The sequence below is a fragment of the Barbatula barbatula genome (assembly GCF_947034865.1).
Source record: "Barbatula barbatula genome assembly, chromosome: 20".
In the NCBI taxonomy this organism is placed as follows: domain Eukaryota; kingdom Metazoa; phylum Chordata; class Actinopteri; order Cypriniformes; family Nemacheilidae; genus Barbatula; species Barbatula barbatula.
Genome location: NC_136783.1, coordinates 679,231 through 701,305, shown reverse-complemented (window position 1 = coordinate 701,305; position 22,075 = coordinate 679,231). Strand labels below are relative to the sequence as shown.

Sequence of the window (22,075 nt, the reverse complement as noted above, 5' to 3'; positions counted from 1 at the left end):
ATTTACATGGTTGGGGCACTGAATTTTGGGCTGGCAATGGATGGCAAGCATCCAGACGATAGATGTTTGTGTGGAGAATTGGAATCTGTGAAGCAGTACGTAGTGTGAAATTGATCATGTTTTTTTCTGATCTGTTGGTGGCTGGAAACTCAACTATATCTTAAAAATGTATTCTTGAAGATAAGGACTATAAAACAACAAAGGTTGGTTGTCAGTGACTTCACACTGGTCTCTATTGGAGGATTTGATCTATAAGATGGAGTTCTTCAGATGAACTGAGGAGGGCAGCGATACCCCTTTGAAGCGCCTAAACTGCCACAAGAAGAATAAGAAGTTCAGCCACACACACACACACACAATTTTGTAATAATGTTAAACGACAGACAACACGAGTGAAGTGTGTCAGACAGAACAAACAGCGCACGAGAGACATGAGACACGTGCTATAGTTGAAATAACATTGCTCGTCGACAAGAAACGTGGTGAGTTTCCCATGAACTTGCGTTAACTTTATAATAATCGCGATGGATGTTTCCTAAAGTTAAGCGGAAGTGATGACGTGTTATTATGGGATGAATTCCGACTCAAAATGATTAACAAATGCAGGCACAGTCATCCGTGAACGTGATACACGTTTCATTTGTATTTTACGATTCACAAACAAATGCCTTATGATTTGATTCTGTGACATTTAGATTTGAATAAACACGAAGCGATTTGTACAAATAGAGGCAGATTTGTGATCGCAATGTTTTATTTTGTGTTCATGTAGATTGATTTTGCTCATACCAATGAGAAGTTGTGCATTTGGTCCATTTATCCTTTTCGGTTCATTTGGATTTTGAGACTTTCTTTACGCGGTTTTCAACATGCAACCTGGACACACTCCCCATATCATTTTTCAAAAAAGTGTTTAACTGTTTAGAAGCAGATCTTTTAAAAATACTAAATACGTTATTTCTCTCAGGATCTTTCCCATAGTCCCTAAAAACTGTATTTGTCAAGCCTTTACTTAAATAAGAGCAATCTAGAAAAACTTACTGTCTAACTACAGACCAACAAATCTTCCTTCATAGGCAAGATCATTGAAAAGGTTTTCTTCAATCAGCTGAACAAATTCCTAAACACAAATGGTAATCTGGACAATTATCAGTCTGGTTTCCGTCAGCATCACAGCACAGAAAAAGTAAATGATATTCGATTAAATTCTGATTCAGGCAAGATATACATACACACACTGCATCCTTTGCACTACAGAACTGTGTACTGGTACTGCATTAACTCATCTACGGCACTGTAACCTTATTAACTGCATTAACTCATCTACTGCACTGTAACCTTATTAACTGCATTAACTCATCTACTGCGCTGTAACTTTAATAACCGCATTAACTCATCTACTGCACTGTAACCTTATTAACTGCATTAACTCATCTACTGCACTGTAACCTTATTAACTGCATTAACTCATCTACTGCACTGTAACCTTATTAACTGCATTAACTCATCTACTGCGCTGTAACTTTAATAACCGCATTAACTCATCTACGGCACTGTAACCTTATTAACTGCATTAACTCATCTACTGCACTGTAACCTTATTAACTGCATTAACTCATCTACGGCACTGTAACCTTATTAACTGCATTAACTCATCTACTGCACTGTAACCTTATTAACTGCATTAACTCATCTACTGCGCTGTAACTTTAATAACCGCATTAACTCATCTACTGCACTGTAACCTTATTAACTGCATTAACTCATCTACTGCACTGTAACTTTAATAACCGCATTAACTCATCTACGGCACTGTAACCTTATTAACTGCATTAACTCATCTACTGCGCTGTAACTTTTATAACCGCATTAACTCATCTACTGCGCTGTAACTTTAATAACTGCATTGACTCATCTACTGCGCTGTAACTTTAATAACCGCATTAACTCATCTACTGCACTGTAACCTTATTAACTGCATTAACTCATCTACTGCACTGTAACTTTAATAACCGCATTAACTCATCTACGGCACTGTAACCTTATTAACTGCATTAACTCATCTACTGCGCTGTAACTTTAATAACCGCATTAACTCATCTACTGCACTGTAACCTTATTAACTGCATTAACTCATCTACGGCACTGTAACCTTATTAACTGCATTAACTCATCTACTGCACCGTAACTTTTATAACCGCATTAACTCATCTACTGCGCTGTAACCTTATTAACTGCATTAACTCATCTACTGCACTGTAACCTTATTAACTGCATTAACTCATCTACTGCACCGTAACTTTTATAACCGCATTAACTCATCTACTGCGCTGTAACTTTAATAACTGCATTAACTCATCTACTGCACCGTAACTTTAATAACCGCATGAACTCATCTACTGCACTGTAACTTTAATAACCGCATTAACTCATCTACTGCACTGTAACTTTAATAACTGCATTAACTCATCTACTGCACTGTAACCTTATTAACTGCATTAACTCATCTACTGCACCGTAACTTTTATAACCGCATTAACTCATCTACTGCGCTGTAACTTTAATAACCGCATTAACTCATCTACTGCACTGTAACTTTAATAACCGCATTAACTCATCTACTGCACTGTTACTTTAATAACCGCATTAACTCATCTACTGCACTGTTACTTTAATAACCGCATTAACTCATCTACTGAACTGTAACTTTAATAACCGCATTAACTCATCTACTGAACTGTAACATTAATAACTGCATTAACTCATCTACTGCACTGTAACTTTAATAACCGCATTAACTCATCTACTGCACTGTAACTTTAATAACCGCATTAACTCATCTACGGCACTGTAACCTTATTAACTGCATTAACTCATCTACTGCGCTGTAACTTTAATAACCGCATTAACTCATCTACTGCACTGTAACCTTATTAACTGCATTAACTCATCTACGGCACTGTAACCTTATTAACTGCATTAACTCATCTACTGCACCGTAACTTTTATAACCGCATTAACTCATCTACTGCGCTGTAACCTTATTAACTGCATTAACTCATCTACTGCACTGTAACCTTATTAACTGCATTAACTCATCTACTGCACCGTAACTTTTATAACCGCATTAACTCATCTACTGCGCTGTAACTTTAATAACTGCATTAACTCATCTACTGCACCGTAACTTTAATAACCGCATTAACTCATCTACTGCACTGTAACTTTAATAACCGCATTAACTCATCTACTGCACTGTAACTTTAATAACTGCATTAACTCATCTACTGCACTGTAACCTTATTAACTGCATTAACTCATCTACTGCACCGTAACTTTTATAACCGCATTAACTCATCTACTGCGCTGTAACTTTAATAACCGCATTAACTCATCTACTGCACTGTAACTTTAATAACCGCATTAACTCATCTACTGCACTGTTACTTTAATAACCGCATTAACTCATCTACTGCACTGTTACTTTAATAACCGCATTAACTCATCTACTGAACTGTAACATTAATAACTGCATTAACTCATCTACTGCACTGTAACTTTAATAACCGCATTAACTCATCTACTGCACTGTAACTTTAATAACTGCCACTATTAACTTCATGAGAAAATGCTTTGTCTTTGAGATTAAACGCCTTATCAATTTGGGATTTTCATTAGTTGTCAGTTATAATCATCACAATTAAAAGAAATAAACATTTGAAATATATCAGTCTGCGTGTAATGAATTAATATAATTGACAAGTTTCACTTTTTTAATGGAAATAGTGAAATGCATCAACTTTTTGATGATATTCTAATGATATGACCAGCACCTATGGTTTCCGTTAGCCTGCCATCTAGTGGTAGTTCTTATTTTGGGCACGGTTGCGCATGGATCTGCAGTTGCGTCTCAACATCCAAATGAACCGAACAGGATAAATGGACTCGCGTCACAGGATCCACAAATGCGCACATTGTTGTTGACATGCACAAATTAAGATAAATAAATACGAGAGAGAACATCCGTATTCACAAATATATCTCTGTTTGTACAAACCCGTGCAGATTCATTTAATTACGAATTTTGTTGATACGAAATGAAAGACATTTGTATTTGGATCATAACACATGAGCGTCGGTTTATTCATCGATAGTTTTTTGTACATGTTGGTGTTATGTCGAATACCGAACAGGATAAATGGACGCACGTTGCCGGATACACAAATTCACAACTTCTCATTGGTATGAGCAAAATCAATATACATGAACACAAAATAAAACATTGCGATCACAAATCTGCCTCTTTTTGTACAAATCGCTTCGTGTTTATTCAAATCTAAATGTCACAGAATCAAATCATAAGGCATTTGTTTGTGAATCGTAAAATACAAATGAAACGTGTATCACGTTCACGGATGACTGTGCGTGCATTTGTTAATCATTTTGAGTCGGAATTCATCCCATATGTTATTGACTGTGTAACGTTACGTGACATCTTTATTTTATATCTGCGCGTGTCAGAGTCTGTACATAAGTGAGTTATGTTATTCACAGCATCACAGTCTCTGGTACCCTCATCATTCAGCCACTTTATGGGAAAGTCACGAGGATATTGTACAGCTATTGTGACAAAATAACCCTTGACTGAATACACTTGACTTTGAGATGAAAGTAAAGCGATGCAGGAGACAAAACCACACAAGAGTCCAAATCTGCTGAGGCATAATAATGGTTTCAAAAGTGATGTTTTGGTCCTTTTAATCAAAATCATAATAGTTCAATGAATTATTTCAAATTGACTTTAAGCGATGTAAACATGTCATCTCACTCCTTTGATCGACTGCGTTGTGTTGTTAAAGGAGAGAGAGAGAGAGAGAGAGAGAGAGAGACACACACATCTCACAGTGGTGTAGTGAAATGTCACGTGTGTTTGTTTTGTGCAGGTCATGGCGCAGGAGAGCATGGTGCAGTACGAGCCGGTCGCAGAGATCGGTGGTGGTGCTCACGGGACAGTTTACAAAGCCCGGGACAAAGACAGTGGACAGTTTGTGGCTCTGAAGAGTGTGCGAGTGCAGACCAATCAGGATGGACTTCCTCTGTCCACGGTACGAGAGGTGGCCCTGCTCAGACGACTCGAGCAATTCGACCACCCTAACATTGTCAAGTAAGTCAAACTTGTTCTGTTAAAAACATTTCTATTGCCTGGTTTAATTAAACAATGCTGCTGACTTTCTTCTGTTACAAACGATAAAACACCATATTGAATCTCAAAATAAAGCGTCGGCTCTGAATCTCTTGAACAATTGGTTACTTTTTATCTCAGGCCTGTCACATTCAGACAAGGGTTGTAAAGGTGTGAGATGTTCTATTATTATAAAGATGACGGTTTGCTGGTTTCACAGGGCACTGTATCAATAATATTAACATCAGTTACAATGACCCTTAAAGAAAGTAGTTTTCCACAAATGCCTTCTATAGCAAATTAACATCTAATCTAATCTAATCAACAAATCACATGGCAGTTGCTTCAATGCCAATTGGGCATCGGTTAAATGCCACGGCCTACCTGACAAATCTCCATCAATTGCAAGATGCTATCCTATCAATATGGGCCAACATTTCTAAAGAATGCTTTCAGCACCTTGTTGAATCAATGCCACCTAGAATTAAGGCAGTTCTGAAGGTGAAAGGGGGTCAAACACAGTATTAGTATGGTGTTCCTAATAATCCTTTAGGTGAGTGTATATATACTGTTTGTGTGTGTGATGCTCGCAGGGAAGTCTGTCCTGCCATTTGCAATTTTCCTGTATCTCAGCCTCTTAAGACCCCATCTTAATACAGTAAATATGATATAAGTGAACTAAAGATTCTGCAGCCATGCTCATGTCAATGAGTATTGTATGTGTCTTGATTGCCTTGATTGCCTGGGGCTCAGGTTGTTTTCTGAAAATAAAATATAATATTTGCAGGTAATTTTCATTTTAATATTAGTAATATAGTATTAAGCAAAAATGAATTGAATCAATAAGGACACTGACTGATAAAATCTCTTAGATTGTGTGTGACCTAATGTGCACCTACAGTATCACCAGCACTGAAGCAAAATGACCTGAATCTGCACTAGTCAACAATCTTCAGTCACATTTATGATGGTACTGTGTTTAAAGACACCATTCCCTGACCCAAACCTATTACACTACAGCTCAAGTCCCGACAGGATCATGATATGGGCAACTGAGAGGAATGAAGGATTTCAGTGTATATCAATTCTGAGGAGAGAGAGAGAGAGGAGACCCGTGACGGAGAAGAGAGAGAGGAGACCCGTGACGGAGAAGAGAGAGAGGAGACCCGTGACGGAGAAGAGAGAGAGAGAGACCCGTGATGGAGAAGAGAGAGAGAGACCCATGACGGAGAAGAGAGAGAGAGATAAGTGCTTGCACTTATCACTCATGCCACCGGCCCCGCGTCACGGCTCTCGTCCCGCCTTCCTCACCACAATGCTGATTAAGTTAAAAAAGTATTTTACCTCAGGAAACTGACGGGACCGGCCGGCTCCTCTCAGAAGGCGTGCTTCTCAATAAATTATGAATATAAAAATATGATTTTAAATCGAAGTGTGCAATATGGTAATTGGAATCTGAAAGAGAGTTAGCAAGCACTTTTTTGCGATTGTTTGCTAATTTTCATTAGTTAATAACCTAGAGGGAACCTGTACATAACGTTTTTGTTTGTATTTTTACCCTCAAAAATAACCTGAAGGGAACGTTCCGAGAACTTTAGCTGTTGGTTAAAAAAAACTAACCTGCAGGGAACGTTCCGGTAACGTTCGCTGTTGGTCAGAAAAAACTTCTGTGAACGTTGCCCTGTGGTTCCCAACGAAAAAACCAAATGGGAACCATAGGGCAACGTTCTGTGTTTGCTGGGATCTGAGGGCGGGGCCTGTTGAATTAAATTAATTAGACGGGTATTTAAAAGCGACTACCCACTGCGGCAGCGGTCGCGTGCAGCCCTCATTGCGTGAAGACCGAAGAGAGTAAAGACATCGACTCTACCTGGGCGCGACTCCACCGAGCCGGGACACACCGACAGGGCACTTGAGTATTGCACTTCTTTTGTACCTTTTTGTTTTGTATTAACACTTGCACTTTTCTTACTTGTTTGCACTTACACTTAAACCTTTATTGTTATTTTTAATGCTTCTACCTATTTCCTTTCTGCTTCTCTTAAATATGTGTTTTAAAATCCTTTCTGTAATTACAACACGTAACTGTGTGTTCACATCGAGCGCGAATGAGGCGTCAAGCGCAAGTGATTTACATGTTAAGTCAATGCAAAGACGCGATAGACGCTCTTGCGGCGCGAATGAGGCGGCGCGAATGCCACGAATGGTGCGAGTTGAAAAATCTGAACTTTGGCGAAAATTCGCGCCGCGTTAACCAATCAGGAGCCTGCTCTAGTAGTGACGTAGACGACGTAGCGAGCGGAGACAGAAATACAAAATGGAGGACAAGCTCATAATCTCTGTTTGTGGACACCCGGAGCTTTACGATACTTGTTCCTACTTTTATAAAAACAGGAATAAAAAGGATCTTGCTTGGAAGAAAGTGAGTGAGGAGGTCGGAGAATCTGGTAAGTTGTAAAAACACTCTTAACTCAATTTGAGTGATATATACATATTGAAACTACAAGGTAGCTAAAGGCGGTAGATTGAGTTTATTTGCCTTATTTTACAACTACGTTCCCGCTAAAGCCCCTCCAATGACGTGAATTTCACGCGCGAATGAAGCGAGTAAACACAAAATGTTCAAGCGTCCAACTATTCGCGAATAACTCGTTTTTTACGCCTCATTCGCGCTCGATGTCAATACACAGTAGACCATCTGCCGCATGCCGAAGGCGACGCAATGCTAATAATCTTCACAATGTATCACTGCTAGCAACTGCCCCTTCTACTTTCCCAATAGGATTGTGGAACTGCCATTCTGCTGTGAACAAAGCTGATTTCATTACAGCTTTTGTTAAACATTCTGGTCTTTCCATTGTAGCACTTACAGAAGCATGGATCAAACCAGTGGACTCTGCCACTCCCGCTGCCCTCTCCCATAACCACACTTTCTCCCACAGCCCTCCCATCACAGGAAAGGGTGGAGGCACCGGTCTACTCATCCCCAAAGACTGGAAATTCAATCAGCTAACACCCATGTGTGACAACAGCTCCTTCGAGTTTCATGCTGTTACTATCACCCACCCTGTTAAAAGTCATTTTGTAGTTATATATCGTCCCCTGGGTCATTTCTTGGAGGAGCTGGATGTGCTTCTTTCATCCTTCCCTGAGGATGGTACTCCTCTGGTGGTACTAGGAGATTTCAACATCCACATTGGAAAGCCACAGTCTGCTGACTTCATCAACCTGACTGCATCATTTCTCATCGAGCAGGTTTCCACATCAGCAACCCACAAGTCTGGAAACCATCTAGATCTGATCTTCACAAGGTACTGCTCCACTCATCACTCTCAGGTCACCCAGCTGCACACGTCTGATCACTTCTTCATCACCCTCGACCTCACTGCTCCAGACATCGCAGATGTCTTACCGTTTGTCACTTTCCAGCGCAACCTGCGGTCCCTCCCTCCCTCCTGTTTTTCCTCTGCTGTCTTCTCTGCACTCCCCCCCTCTGATGAGCTCTCTCTTTTGAATACAGACAATGCCACAGACACTCTGTGTTCCACGCTTGCATCCTGCTTGGTCAACCTATGCCCTCTTGCATCTAGACCAGCCCGTGCATCCCCAGCGCTCCCTGGTTATCAAATGTACTGCGTGAGCATCGCGCCAGCCTCCAGTCAGCTGAGAGAAAATGGCTTAAGTCAAAAGACCCTGCTGACCTCTCTCTCTACCAATCTCTTCTCTCTACTTTCTCTGTTGACGTCACCTCTGCAAAAACTGATTACTACCACTCTAAGTTCTGCAACTCTCCGGACTCTCTCACGCTCTTCAAAACCTTCTCTGCTCTCCTCTGTCCGCCTGCTCTCGCACCTTCATCGGAGTTAACAGCTGCTGATTTTGCATCGTTCTTCGTAAAGAAAACTACCGCCATCAGCAGCCAGTTTTCTACGCCACCACCTGTTGAACCCGCCCACATCCCTGACACGTGTGTGATCCCCGCCTTTTCTCCTCTGTCTGGAGCTGATGTTTCCAAGGTCATTGGTTCCAACCACCCTACCACCTGCCCACTGGATCCCATCCCCACCCATCCTCTCCAGGCCATCCCTCCAACGGTTGTGCCTGCTCTGACCCACATCATCAACACTTCGCTCACCACTGGGACATTTCCCACAGCGTTCAAAGAGGCCCGCATCACACCGCTACTGAAGAAACCCACCCTCGACCCTACAATGCTAGAAAACTACAGGCCTGTTTCCCTTCTTCCCTTCATTGCCAAAGCCCTGGAGCGAGTTGTGTTCAACCAGTTCTCCTCCTTTCTCATGTGAAACAACCTCCTGGGAAGCAATCAGTCTGGTTTCAAGACCAGTCATTCCAAGAGACTGCACTGCTCTCAGTCATCGAAGCCCTGAGACTGGCAAAAGCATCATCCATGTCATCTGTGCTCATCCTACTGGATCTGTCTGCTGCCTTTGACGCTGTCAATCATCACATCCTCCTGGCTTCTCTCAGTGCTATGAGTGTCTCTGGAATGGCGTTGCAATGTTTCGAGTCCTACCTCTCGGGTAGGTCATTCAGAGTATCCTGGAGAGATGAGGTCTCCGTGTCCCAACAGCTCAACACGGGGGTCCCACAGGGCTCAGTGCTTGGACCACTACTTTTCTCCATTTACATGACATCCCTCGGCTCTGTCATTCAGAAGCATGGCTTCTCCTATCACTGCTATGCGGATGACACACAACTCTAAATTGTCATTTCAACCGCACGATCCGACGATCTGCTCGCATCGCGGCATGCCTGAGTGACATCTCGCTTTGGATGAAGGATCATCACCTGCAGCTGAACCTTGCAAAAACGGAACTGCTTGTGATCCCGGCCAACACAAAGATTCACCACAACCTTGCCATTCAACTAGGCTCATCAACTATTACACCGTCCAGCACAGCCAGAAACCTGGGGGTGGTAATCGATGATCGGCTTAACCTCACAAGTCATGTTGCCAGCACCACCCGGTCCTGTAAATTCATCCTCTACAACATGAGGAAAATTAGTTCTTTCCTATCAGAGCACTCTACGCAAGTCCTAGTCCAGGCTCTTGTCTTGTCCAAACTGGATTATTGCAATGCTCTTCTGGCTGGACTTCCTGCTTGCACAATCAAACCTCTCCAGATGATCCAGAATGCGGCGGCAAGAGTGGTCTTCAATAACCGAAGAGAGCGCATGTAACTCCGCTCTTCATCAGGTTACACTTGCTCCCTCTTGCCGCCCGCATAAAGTTCAAAGCTATGCTCCTGGCCTACAAGACCACCACCGGGTCCGCACCATCGTATCTCCACTCGCTAATGCAGATCTATGTTCCTGCCAGATCACTGCGGTCTGCAAAGGAACAACGACTAGTGGTACCATCCCAAAAAGGAAAAAAGTCACTCTCCCGTACCTTCTCTGGATCTGTTCCACATTGGTGGAATGATCTACCAGCTGCTACAAGATTAGCAGACTCTGTTGCCATCTTTAAAAAACGCCTAAAAACGCATCTCTTCCGTCAACACGTTGCTGATTGATATATCCTAATTCTTTTCCCTTTCCTTCTTATTAAAAAACTTACTAACCTCACAATTCTTAGCTTTGTATACTGTGCTAGGCTTTAATGGACTAGTTTTGATGCACTTATGTATTTTGTTGCCTATGTTGTTATAATTGCTTCCAATGTTGCATCATTTGGATAAAAGCGTCTGCTAAATGACTAAATGTAAATGTAACTTGTATACTTAAATGTTCTGATTTCTTTGTATGAATTCAATATTTGGCTTGATGGCTACATCTGGTGGAAATTTTGTGTCAATTGCCCACTTAGAAATCCCCTTACTGATAAAAATGCTGATGTGTCAAATACTTATTTTCCCCGCAGTAAGCATTTTGTCATTCACTTATCCGAGTACAAAAATGACTGAAATGAAAAATTATATTTCATTTGAATAAAAATATAATATAATCAATATAATTGTTTCGGATTTAGATTGGTCAAGTTTGCTTCTAAGCATTTTTACTAGTGTCTGCTTTGGCCGCCTGAATTTGGGCAAGCAGTAATTATTATTAGTGTTAAGGCTGTGAGTTAACTTTTTTTGCATATTGCACTGGTGCTAGAAAGGTTTAAAGTTTGTAGGCACAGGCCAAACAGTAGTAGCAAAAGTATAAATCATTTGTTGTCATCATAAAAAAATATGCAAGTGCAGTTCATCATGAATAGGCAGGTAACTGACAAAAGACATTAATGTTACATACAGATGGATAAATTAGGTACATATCATTCTTAGATTACCTTAATTTGCTTTAAGTTTTCTAAGTTCTGTGTTTTCCCTTTTTAATATACCAAAGTGGTATATTTGTCCACTTAAATTACTGTAGTAATAAATATTATAATATACTAAAGTAAACTGCAATACAATTCTTAGATACTGTAGTGTTTTTGAACTTTACTATAGTTTACAGTGTTTATCAATTTACTACAAGGGCACTACAATTTTCAATAGCAAATACTATAGTACACTACCGTATTTTTTGTCTGAGTGTTCCATTTAACAGGCTTTTTATTTTGACGGGTCTTCCGGAAGACGCTAGAGTTTTTGCAGATAGCTTCAGTCGAACAGTAAAACGTTTGTGAAATAAACTCTCAGAGGAACTCTGGAGCTGAAGATCATGTGTTTATATCCTCATACAGTGCAGACACAGACAAATCCTCGACTATCACTCGTGTAGAAGCAATTTAGCAGCAGAAGCGTACAGAACTGTGTAAGTGTATTTAAATTGTGTCTTGTTGAGTTTTAGTGCTGTGTTAAACTGAGAAATCGCTTTGTATTTACTTCCGCTCTGTCACGTGGTGAAACCGCGCGAAGTTTCGTTCCTTCGTTCGTTCTTGGGCTAGTTTAATTTGTTTGCTTTGTGTGCGCGTGTTATCTGAGGGCGGGGCCAAACGCCAGCACTGTTATTTAAATGGAGATTAGTGTTCAATCTGTAGGAGAAGCAATTTAGCAGCAGAAGCGTACAGAACTGTGTAAGTGTATTTAAATTGTGTCTTGTTGAGTGTTAGTGCTGTGTTAAACTGAGAAATCGCTTTGTTTTTACTTCCGCTCTGTCATGTGGTGAAACCGCGGGTAGTTTCGTTCCTTCGTTCGTTCTTGGGCTAGTTTAATTTGTTTGCGCGTGTCATCTGAGGGCGGGGCCTGTTGAATTTAAGTAATTAGACGCGTATTTAAAAAGTGTCTACCCACCGCGGCAGCGGTCGCGTGCAGCCCTCATCGCGTGAAGACCGAAGAGAGTAAAGACGTCGACTCTACCTGCGCGCGACTCCGCCGAGCCCGGGACACCGACAGGGCACTTGAGTATTGCACTTCTTTTGTATTATTATTTTTCTGTTTTGTATCAACACCTGCACTTTTTGTCTTACTGTTTGCACTAACACTTATTCCTTTATTGTTATCGTAAATGTTTCTTCCTATTTTCTTTCTGCTTCTCTTAAATATGTGTTTTAAAATCCTTTCTGTTATCACAACACGTAAATCATCTGCCGCATGCCGAAGGCGACGCAATGCTAATAATCTTCACAATGTATCACTGCTAGCAACTGCCCCTTCTACTTTCCCAATAGGATTGTGGAACTGCCAATCTGCTGTGAACAAAGCTGATTTCGTTACAGCTTTTGTTAAACATTCTGGTCTTTCCATTGTAGCACTTAAAGAAACGTGGATCAAACCAGAGGACTCTGCCACTCCCGCTGCCCTCTCCCATAACCACACTTTCTCCCACAGCCCTCGCATCACAGGAAGGGGTGGAGGCACCGGTCTACTCATCCCCAAAGACTGGAAATTCAATCAGCTAACACCCATGTGTGACAACAGCTCCTTCGAGTTTCATGCTGTTACTATCACCCACCCTGTTAAAAGTCATTTTGTAGTTATATATCGTCCCCCAGGTCAGCTTGGACATTTCTTGGAGGAGCTGGATGTGCTTCTTTCATCCTTCCCTGAGGATGGTACTCCCCTGGTGGTATTAGGTGACTTCAACATCCACATTGGAAAGCCACAGGCGGCTGACTTCGTCAACCTGACCGCATCATTTCTCCTCGAGCAGGTTTCCACATCAGCAACCCACAAGTCTGGAAACCATCTAGATCTGATCTTCACAAGGTACTGCTCCACTCATCACTCTCAGGTCACCCCGCTGCACACGTCTGATCACTTCTTCGTCACCCTTGACCTCGACCTCACTGCTCCGGATATCGCAGATGTCTTACCGATGGTCACCTTCCGGCGCAACCTGCGGTCTCTCCCTCCCTCCTGTTTTTCCTCTGCTATCTTCTCTGCACTCCCCCCCTCTGATGAGCTCTCTCTTTTGAATACAGACAATGCCACAGACACTCTGTGTTCCACACTTTCATCCTGCTTGGACAACCTATGCCCCCTTGCATCTGGACCAGCCCGTCCATCCCCGTCGGCTCCCTGGTTATCGGATGTCCTGCGTGAGCATCGCGCCAGCCTCCGGTCAGCTGAGAGAAAATGGCGCAAGTCAAAAGGCCCTGCAGACCTCTCTCTCTACCAATCTCTTCTTTCTTCTTTCTCTGTAGATTTCACCTCTGCAAAAACAGATTACTACCACTCGAGGATCTGCAAATCTCCGGACTCTCGAACGCTCTTCAAAACCTTCTCTGCTGTCCTCTGTCCGCCTGCTCCTGCACCTTCATCTGAGTTAACAGCTGCTGATTTTGCATCGTTCTTCGTGAAGAAAAATACTGCCATCAGCAGCCAGTTCTCTACGCCACCATCTGTCGAACCTGCCCACATCCCTGACACGTGTGTGCTCCCTGCCTTTTCAACTCTGTCTGAAGCTGATGTCTCAAAGGTCATTGGCTCCAACCACCCTACCACCTGCCCACTGGATCCCATCCCCACCCATCTCCTCCAGGCCATCTCTCCAACGGTTGTGCCTGCTCTGACCCACATCATCAACTCCTCGCTCACCACTGGGACATTTCCCACAGCGTTCAAAGAGGCCCGCATCACACCGCTTCTAAAGAAACCCACCCTGGACCCTGCACTTCTAGAAAACTACAGGCCTGTCTCCCTTCTTCCCTTCATCGCCAAAGCCCTGGAGCGAGTTGTGTTCAATCAGCTCTCCTCCTTTCTCATGCAAAACAACCTCCTGGACAGCAATCAGTCTGGGTTCAAGACCGGTCATTCCAAGAGACTGCACTGCTCTCAGTCATCGAAGCCCTGAGACTGGCAAAAGCAGCATCCATGTCATCTGTGCTCATCCTACTGGATCTGTCTGCTGCCTTTGACACTGTCAATCATCACATCCTCCTGGCTTCTCTCAGTGCTATGGGTGTCTCTGGAATGGCGTTGCAATGGTTTGAGTCTTACCTCTCGGGTAGGTCATTCAGAGTATCCTGGAGAGATGAGGTCTCCGCGTCCCAACAGCTCAACACGGGGGTGCCACAGGGCTCAGTGCTTGGACCGCTACTCTTCTCCATTTACATGACATCCCTCGGCTCGGTCATTCAGAAGCATGGCTTCTCCTATCACTGCTATGCGGATGACACACAACTCTACTTGTCATTTCAACCGGACGATCCAACGGTCGCTGCTCGCATCGCGGCATGCCTGAGTGACATCTCGCTTTGGATGAAGGATCATCACCTGCAGCTAAACCTTGCAAAAACGGAACTGCTTGTGATCCCGGCCAACCCAAAGATTCACCACAACCTTACCATTCAACTAGGCTCATCAACGATTACACCGTCCAGCACAGCCAGAAACCTGGGGGTGGTAATTGATGATCGGCTTAACCTCACAAGTCATGTTGCCAGCACCACCCGGTCCTGTAGATTCATCCTCTACAACATTAGGAAAATTAGACCTTTCCTATCGGAGCACTCTACGCAAGTCCTAGTCCAGGCTCTTGTCTTGTCCAAACTGGAATATTGCAATGCGCTTCTGGCTGGACTTCCTGCTTGCACAATCAAACCTCTCCAGATGATCCAGAATGCGGCGGCAAGAGTGGTCTTCAATGAACCGAAGAGAGCGCATGTAACTCCGCTCTTCATCAGGTTACACTGGCTCCCTGTTGCCGCCCGCATAGAGTTCAAAGCTTTGCTCCTGGCCTACAAGACCAACACCCCGGATCTGCACCATCGTATCTCCACTCGCTAATGCAGATCTATGTTCCTGCCAGATCACTGCGGTCTGCAAAGGAACAACGACTAGTGGTACCATCCCAAAAAGGAAAAAAGTCACTCTCCCGTACCTTCTCTGGATCTGTTCCACATTGGTGGAACGATCTACCAGCTGCTACAAGATCAGCAGACTCGGTTGCCATCTTTAAAAAACGCCTAAAAACGCATCTCTTCCGTCAACACGTCGCTGATTGATTTTTCCTAACTCTCTTCCCTTTCCTTCTTTAAAAAAAAAAAACCTTACTAACCTCACTATTCTTAGCTTTTTATACTGTGCTAGGCTTTAATGGACTAGTTTGATGCACTTATGTATTTTGTTGCCTATGTTGTTATAATTGCTTCCAATGTTTCCTCATCTGTAAGTCGCTTTGGATAAAAGCGTCTGCTAAATGACTAAATGTAAATGTAGTATGTTAAACTGTGCTTATAATTCACTCAGACATACAGAACAGCCAGATGACATTTAAATAACAGGATTCCACGTCCGCATCTAGTTACATGGACTGATTGGGTGATTATTGACCACAACAAACACAATTCACACAAACATGCAGAGCTGTCTAATGCACATATTCTACATATGTCACACTGTTGCAATCTTTTTTCAAGTTACTTGTTCGGTCGGACAAATAAAATTATCTCTGTTTTGCCAAAACATTCACTTGTCCAGGACAAGGGGCCAAGCTTTAATGTCGAGGCCTGGAGTCGTATGTCACGTGTGGCCTGTGACAGTGAACCGGTGAGAATTGTCACTGTACATCAGTAGCACATAATAAACATAACAGATAACAATGCAGATTATATAAAAACGAAACAAATAAGAATATAAACAGACCCAATTAGCGCAAAACTGCATTTTTGTTATTTCTCATGGAAACTCTCGTAACGCAAACTGGACAGAAGATCCCTGAAAACAACTGCTGACAGGTACGGTCATATATCATTCTACACCACACAACTATATATAGATAAACTATACGCAAAGCCTTGTCATCATGTCCGGAAAATAAGTCCGTAATTTGAGTAAAATCACAGGCCTTGCTTATCCTGTGCGTGTGCGCCACATGAAATACAGATGTGTGGATATATTTCGAAATCACACGAGCGCCCCAGATAATACTTATCGCGTGCTAATAGGGCTTAAATTACATTTATCATAATGCACATAACAAAGAGAGAAAGAACAACTGATGAAACTGTGTATCAGTCTGTGCGCTACAGATTTTGTGTTATTAATAGAAATATTAAAATGTCTTACCTGTTCTGTTCTGAAGAAATAAATCCATGTCTGCCAATATTAATTCTTGAGTCCAATCACATACCCCTTTTCATTGTTAACTGTCATCAGTTTCGTATTTCTTGGTTTTCACAACTGATGAATCCCCAGATGTCAGTGCAGTGCTGCTTGGTGTGTAATAGTAAAAGTACTAAATGGCGCCATAAATAATACTAAAAGTTTCCAAGAAAAAATGTCTTATGTACAATTCTACTACCCCTGTCAACCTCAGCATCCACACGCAGCCGCCAGCCAGATCCACTTCATTCTGTTCACAAATGTGACGAAATGACGCATAGATGAAAGACACCAAATAAGGATTTCCGGAAAAAAGTCAACCCAACAGGAAAATTACAAACCATTATTACAAGCTTTCCGTGGTGAATCCAGCAAGGGTAGTTAGACCACGTTTCTGTGCAGTCTCGGCAGATGTAAAAGCCTTTCAGATGATGTGGACTCCTGCAAATGCTACTGAGTTGCCAATTAAGAAATGTTATTAAAATGGACAGTCCTCCATAAATTTTTCTCAGTATCCTATGCAGGAAAAGTAAGCGACGTAAGAAGAACGTGCCCCAGGGCTCTGCGCAAACAGAGGTCTTGTGATCTCAACGAGCTACCTCACTGAAAGTGATATTGGAGCATGACATTCATTTTTGAGCCTGATGCAACACCTGACGGGCTTGTCTAGTGCAAATGTTGTGAGAAAGGCTGTTTGGAAGATAAATATTAAAATTAGTGCTGTCAACAGATTTCTTTAACAGCATCATTTTATGAATGAAAGCCGACATTCTGATATTATTACTGCAACTAATAATCCATTAAATTGATTCTTTTTCTGTATTTGAACATTACTTATAGCCCTTCAATATTGAAGTACAGTATAATTGAGAGCTATCTCGTCTAACAGGTAGGAAATATACAGATATTGAATTGAAAGTTCTCCAACACACAGTATTTCATGCTAAATTCTAAATTAAATACAGAATTAAAGCTACAAAAAGTATTTTTATTCGATTTAAACCAGAAATATCAGGTACAAGAAAACTATACCGGATTTACCAAAGTGATATAGAGTATTCATTCATTGAGTATATATATATATATATATATATATATATATATATATATATATATCTAATTCATACATTAAATGCTGTTTTTCTCTTTATGTTGTGTGCTTGTGACAGACTAAAATTGATGAAGCGCAATGGATCATCTCATTGGGCCCTATTTTAACAACGGCCCAAGCGTGCTTAGGGTGTGTCCGAATCCATTTTTGCTCGTTTAGAGATGGAAGAAATGGTCAGTGCCCCTGGCACATGACCTGGCACATGATCTTGAAGTCTTCAATATCCCTATTCCCTTAATGAGTCATGGGTGTGTTTTGGGCATGATATCCAGTAAACCAATCAGAGTATCATCTCTCATTCCCTTTAAGAGACAGTTGCACTTGTGCCATCGTGGATTCGCCTTGTACTCGGTGGAATTTGCGAGAACAACTGAACGCTTCTCCAGAGAGGAAACGCTTGTGTGCGAAAATAATATGTGCGAGCAGACCATCTACAGGACAAGTCAGATTTTTATCCTATTTACACAATCATTTTTTACATTGTAATCCATTTATTTTAAATATTTGGCATGTTTGTGTGCTGCGGGTCCCTCTGTGTGTAATAAGCAGAATGTACATGCGCTGCACATATTAGTAACGCGCTCTTTAAATAACTAAAATAGATTGCGCTGTTGACTTTAGAACAGGTTTCAGTTGGTCAGTGGTGCAGTCTATGTCAGTTGCCTCAAAATAGCAACTCGCCAACAATTCGCCTAAACACACCTTGTTTTCAGACCAGTATGCCAATGGGCGGAAAAGCATTTGCTTTTTAAACATGACATGAAAATGATAACTGCGTTGGACTGAAACGCGGAAAAAACTTGAATTTAATTCAGGCCCTGCAAGCTCTTGCAAATCATATTCCAATTTTGGAAAGCATGTAAAATGTAAGTCTATTTAATTGACCAGACAGTCAACAATTTAAGTTGGGAATGTCATTTTAAGAATTTTTTTTGGTTCTCCAGGTTGGTGGAGAGTTCCTTCCTCAAGTGGAGGAGTTTAAGTATCTCGGGGTCTTGTTCACGAGTGAGGGAAGGATGGAACGGGAGATTGACAGAACGATCGGTGCAGCTTCTGCAGTAATGCAGTCTATGTACCGGTCCGTCGTGGTGAAGAAAGAGCTGAGCCGCAAGGCGAAGCTCTCAATTTACCAGTCAATCTACGTTCCTACTCTCACCTATGGTCATGAGCTTTGGGTCATGACCGAAAGGACAAGATCCCGGATACAGGCGGCTGAAATGAGCTTCCTCCGCAGGGTGGCTGGGCGATCCCTTAGAGATAGGGTGAGAAGCTCGGTCACCCGGGAGGAGCTCGGAGTAGAGCCGCTGCTCCTCCACATCGAGAGGGGTCAGCTGAGGTGGCTTGGGCATCTGTTACGGATGCCTACTGGACGCCTTCCCAGGAAGGTGCTCCGGGCCCGTCCAACCGGGAGGAGACCCCGGGGAAGACCTAGGACACGCTGGTGGGACTATGTCTCCCGGCTGGGGAGCTTCTATCACACTACAACCCATCACGCTCTCTAAGATCTCAAAACTCCAGACTTTTGATAATACCTAGAATAACTAAATCCACCAAAGGGGGGGTCGAGCTTTCTCATACGTAGCACCTAAACTCTGGAATAGCCTTCATGATATTATTCGAGGATCAGACACACTCGCCCAATTTAAATCTAGATTAAAGACACATCTTTACTTTTGCATTCACTTAATGCAAAATATGCTAAATAAACCACCGGGAGACTGCTGACACTAGAGAATAATTTAGCTTGTTCTATAAACACCATGTACTGTGCTGTGTTTTACCTTTTTTGTGTTTTTCAGTTTTTCTTATTTTCTCCTGTAAAGCTGCTTTGTAACAATGCACATTGTGAAAAGCGCTATATAAATAAAATTGAATTGAACCTCCGGATCTCTATTGTCTAAAATATGTTGATTATTGTATAGTGTCTGTCGTTGTTACTTGGATAAAGAATAGGTTAATAAAAGATGTTGAAAGATTCACACTGACAAACTGTGATGTTTCATCAGTCAGTTACGTCAGCTAACTCATTAACGTTGTTTACTGTTTAGCTGTGGGACCAGTTCGCTTCCATAAGTGTATAAGTCTGCCGTTTCATGTAGAGCTGTCATCCTCAACAGGCGGACCGTGGTTCGGATCCGGACCTCTGCTTCATTCCATCCAGACCACGAGACAATTTAAACCATTTCATACTTTTGACTATTTTGGTTGTTTAAATTGAGCCGCGGGTCTTCACAACAGAGAATCACATCACACGCGCTATCATGAACATTATGCACTTGATCTTTTCCTGCTATATCCTCGAATATCTTTATTTAGCACCAAACGCGCTTCATTTAAAACCGTTCATTCCACCTATACCGTGACATTCATTTCAAAAGATTTTGGTATTATCCTGTGAATATTTAATATATTGTTATATTTTCACAGAATATTCTGTAGGATGATTTACTGAAGGCCATTTGCTGTGTTCTCACAAGCAGGTTCACATTTTGCAATGAACAACATTTTAATTGGGAAATTATTTAAAGATAGAAGTAGTTCTGGGATGAAAGTGAAAAGGTGACAATGGCATTGAAAGGCTAATGTTGTTAGTAACTCTGTTTTCTCTTTATGATTTTAATTGTTACATTACATTTGCTGTTTGCATGTTGTCAGTAGTTTTTTTATTTATTTACAAATATGAATTATCAGACATCTAATAAAGAGGGCATTCCCTTAAAGCCACAGATATACATATATATATATATATATATATATATATATATATTTCAAAATATTAAATAAAGGGCCTGATAAAAGATTATATCTTTAAAACAGTATATCCAACTGGGCTAAATTGATTAAATATTTAATTATTTTCAAAAAAGATATATTGTTCGGACCTCCGTTTGGAAAAAAAATATAAAGACCCTAACCTCTTGGAACTTTGATTGAATACCCCTGATGTAGAATGTATATCGTTTGGATTCATGATAAAGGATGTGGATAGATTTTGTTTATATGCTGTAAGGCAGAGTTCCTCAATAGGCGGCCCGCGGGCCAGATCCGGCCCGCAAATGAATTTTTTTTGGCCCGCTTAAAGCAATAAATGTGTGTTCAGTTTGATTTGGGTTGGCATGACATCACCGCACGAAAGCACACGAAGCACTCTGATCTCACACACCTCTCGCTGTACTCTATCAGCCAATCACATTGCTGGCGCGAAAATGCAAACGGCGCAGCTTAATTGACAGCGGTGAAAGCGAAATCATGGCAGGTGTAAAAAAGAGAAAGGTAGACACAGAAAACAGAAGATTCAAAAGCGAATGGACTGAACAGTTTTGTTTTATTTTGCCTGACCACCACAATGCAAAGCCAACGTGTTTATTATGCACACAGACCGTGGCGGTCTGCAAGGCTGATAACATGAAACGGCATTTCGGGGCATTGCACGGCAATTTCAACTGCAGTTATCCAGAACATTCTGAAAGCCGCAAACAGAAGGTAACACAATTGATAGCAGCTTACAAAAAGTCAGTTGCTGTTATTCACAAAACCACATCAGCGCAGGAGAATGTAACCGCAGCATCTTTACGTGTGGCTTGGAACCTGGCAAAGGCCAAAAAGCCGTTCACTGACGCCGAATTAATTAACCTGTGCAATTGACATGGTGGATGAACTGCTTAATCACGACCCGAAAACAAAGAAAATGGTAACGGAGCTTTTACAGCAGGTTCCATTATCTGATTGCACAGCAACAAGAAGAGTGGAGGCATTGGCGGGTGAGTGCCTGTCTAATCGGTTATCCGATGTAAAGAGAGCAGAAGCCCTATCACTCGCAATAGACTCGTCTTGCGACCGAACCGACATTGAACAGCTGTCGGTGTTTGTCCGATTTTTTTGATGGGAAGGATTTCGTGAAGAGCTGCTTTGTTCGCTGCCGATGCATGGACGCACAACCGGTGAAATGCTTTTTAACGAACTAACGGAGTTCTTTAAAAATAATGAATTAGATTTGAGCAAAGTTGTGTCTGTCATTACTGACGGGGCTCCCTCAATGGTTGGACATCACAAAGGCCTGATAAGCAAACTAGCTGCTGTCAGCCCGACACTCGTGGCATTTCACTGCATAATTCATAAATCGGTTTGTTGTGCGCCAAATTGTCTGGAAAAATGAAAGAGACGATGGATACTGTGACGAGACTGGTAAACTTTATTCGTGAGAGCTCGAGTCTGCAACATCGTCTTTTCCGAGCTTTACTGGAGGAAATGTCTGCAGAACGGCACGATCTTTTGCTGCAC

General features: G+C 41.9%; 1 protein-coding gene across 2 annotated transcripts in view; it reads left to right on the top strand.

The window, feature by feature from the left end:
- Positions 1-324: 324 nt before the first annotated feature.
- cdk4 (cyclin dependent kinase 4) overlaps positions 325-22,075 on the top strand; it is a 56,019-nt gene continuing 34,268 nt past the window's right edge. Inside the window, exons 1-2 of one of the 2 annotated variants that reach the window (XM_079482611.1) lie at positions 325-482; positions 4,944-5,164. In XM_079482611.1, coding sequence (XP_079338737.1) covers positions 4,947-5,164 — 218 coding nt within the window. In that variant the 5' untranslated portion in view covers positions 325-482; positions 4,944-4,946. The remainder of the gene's footprint in view (positions 483-4,943; positions 5,165-22,075) is intronic. The other variant, XM_079482612.1, reaches the window with a different exon arrangement.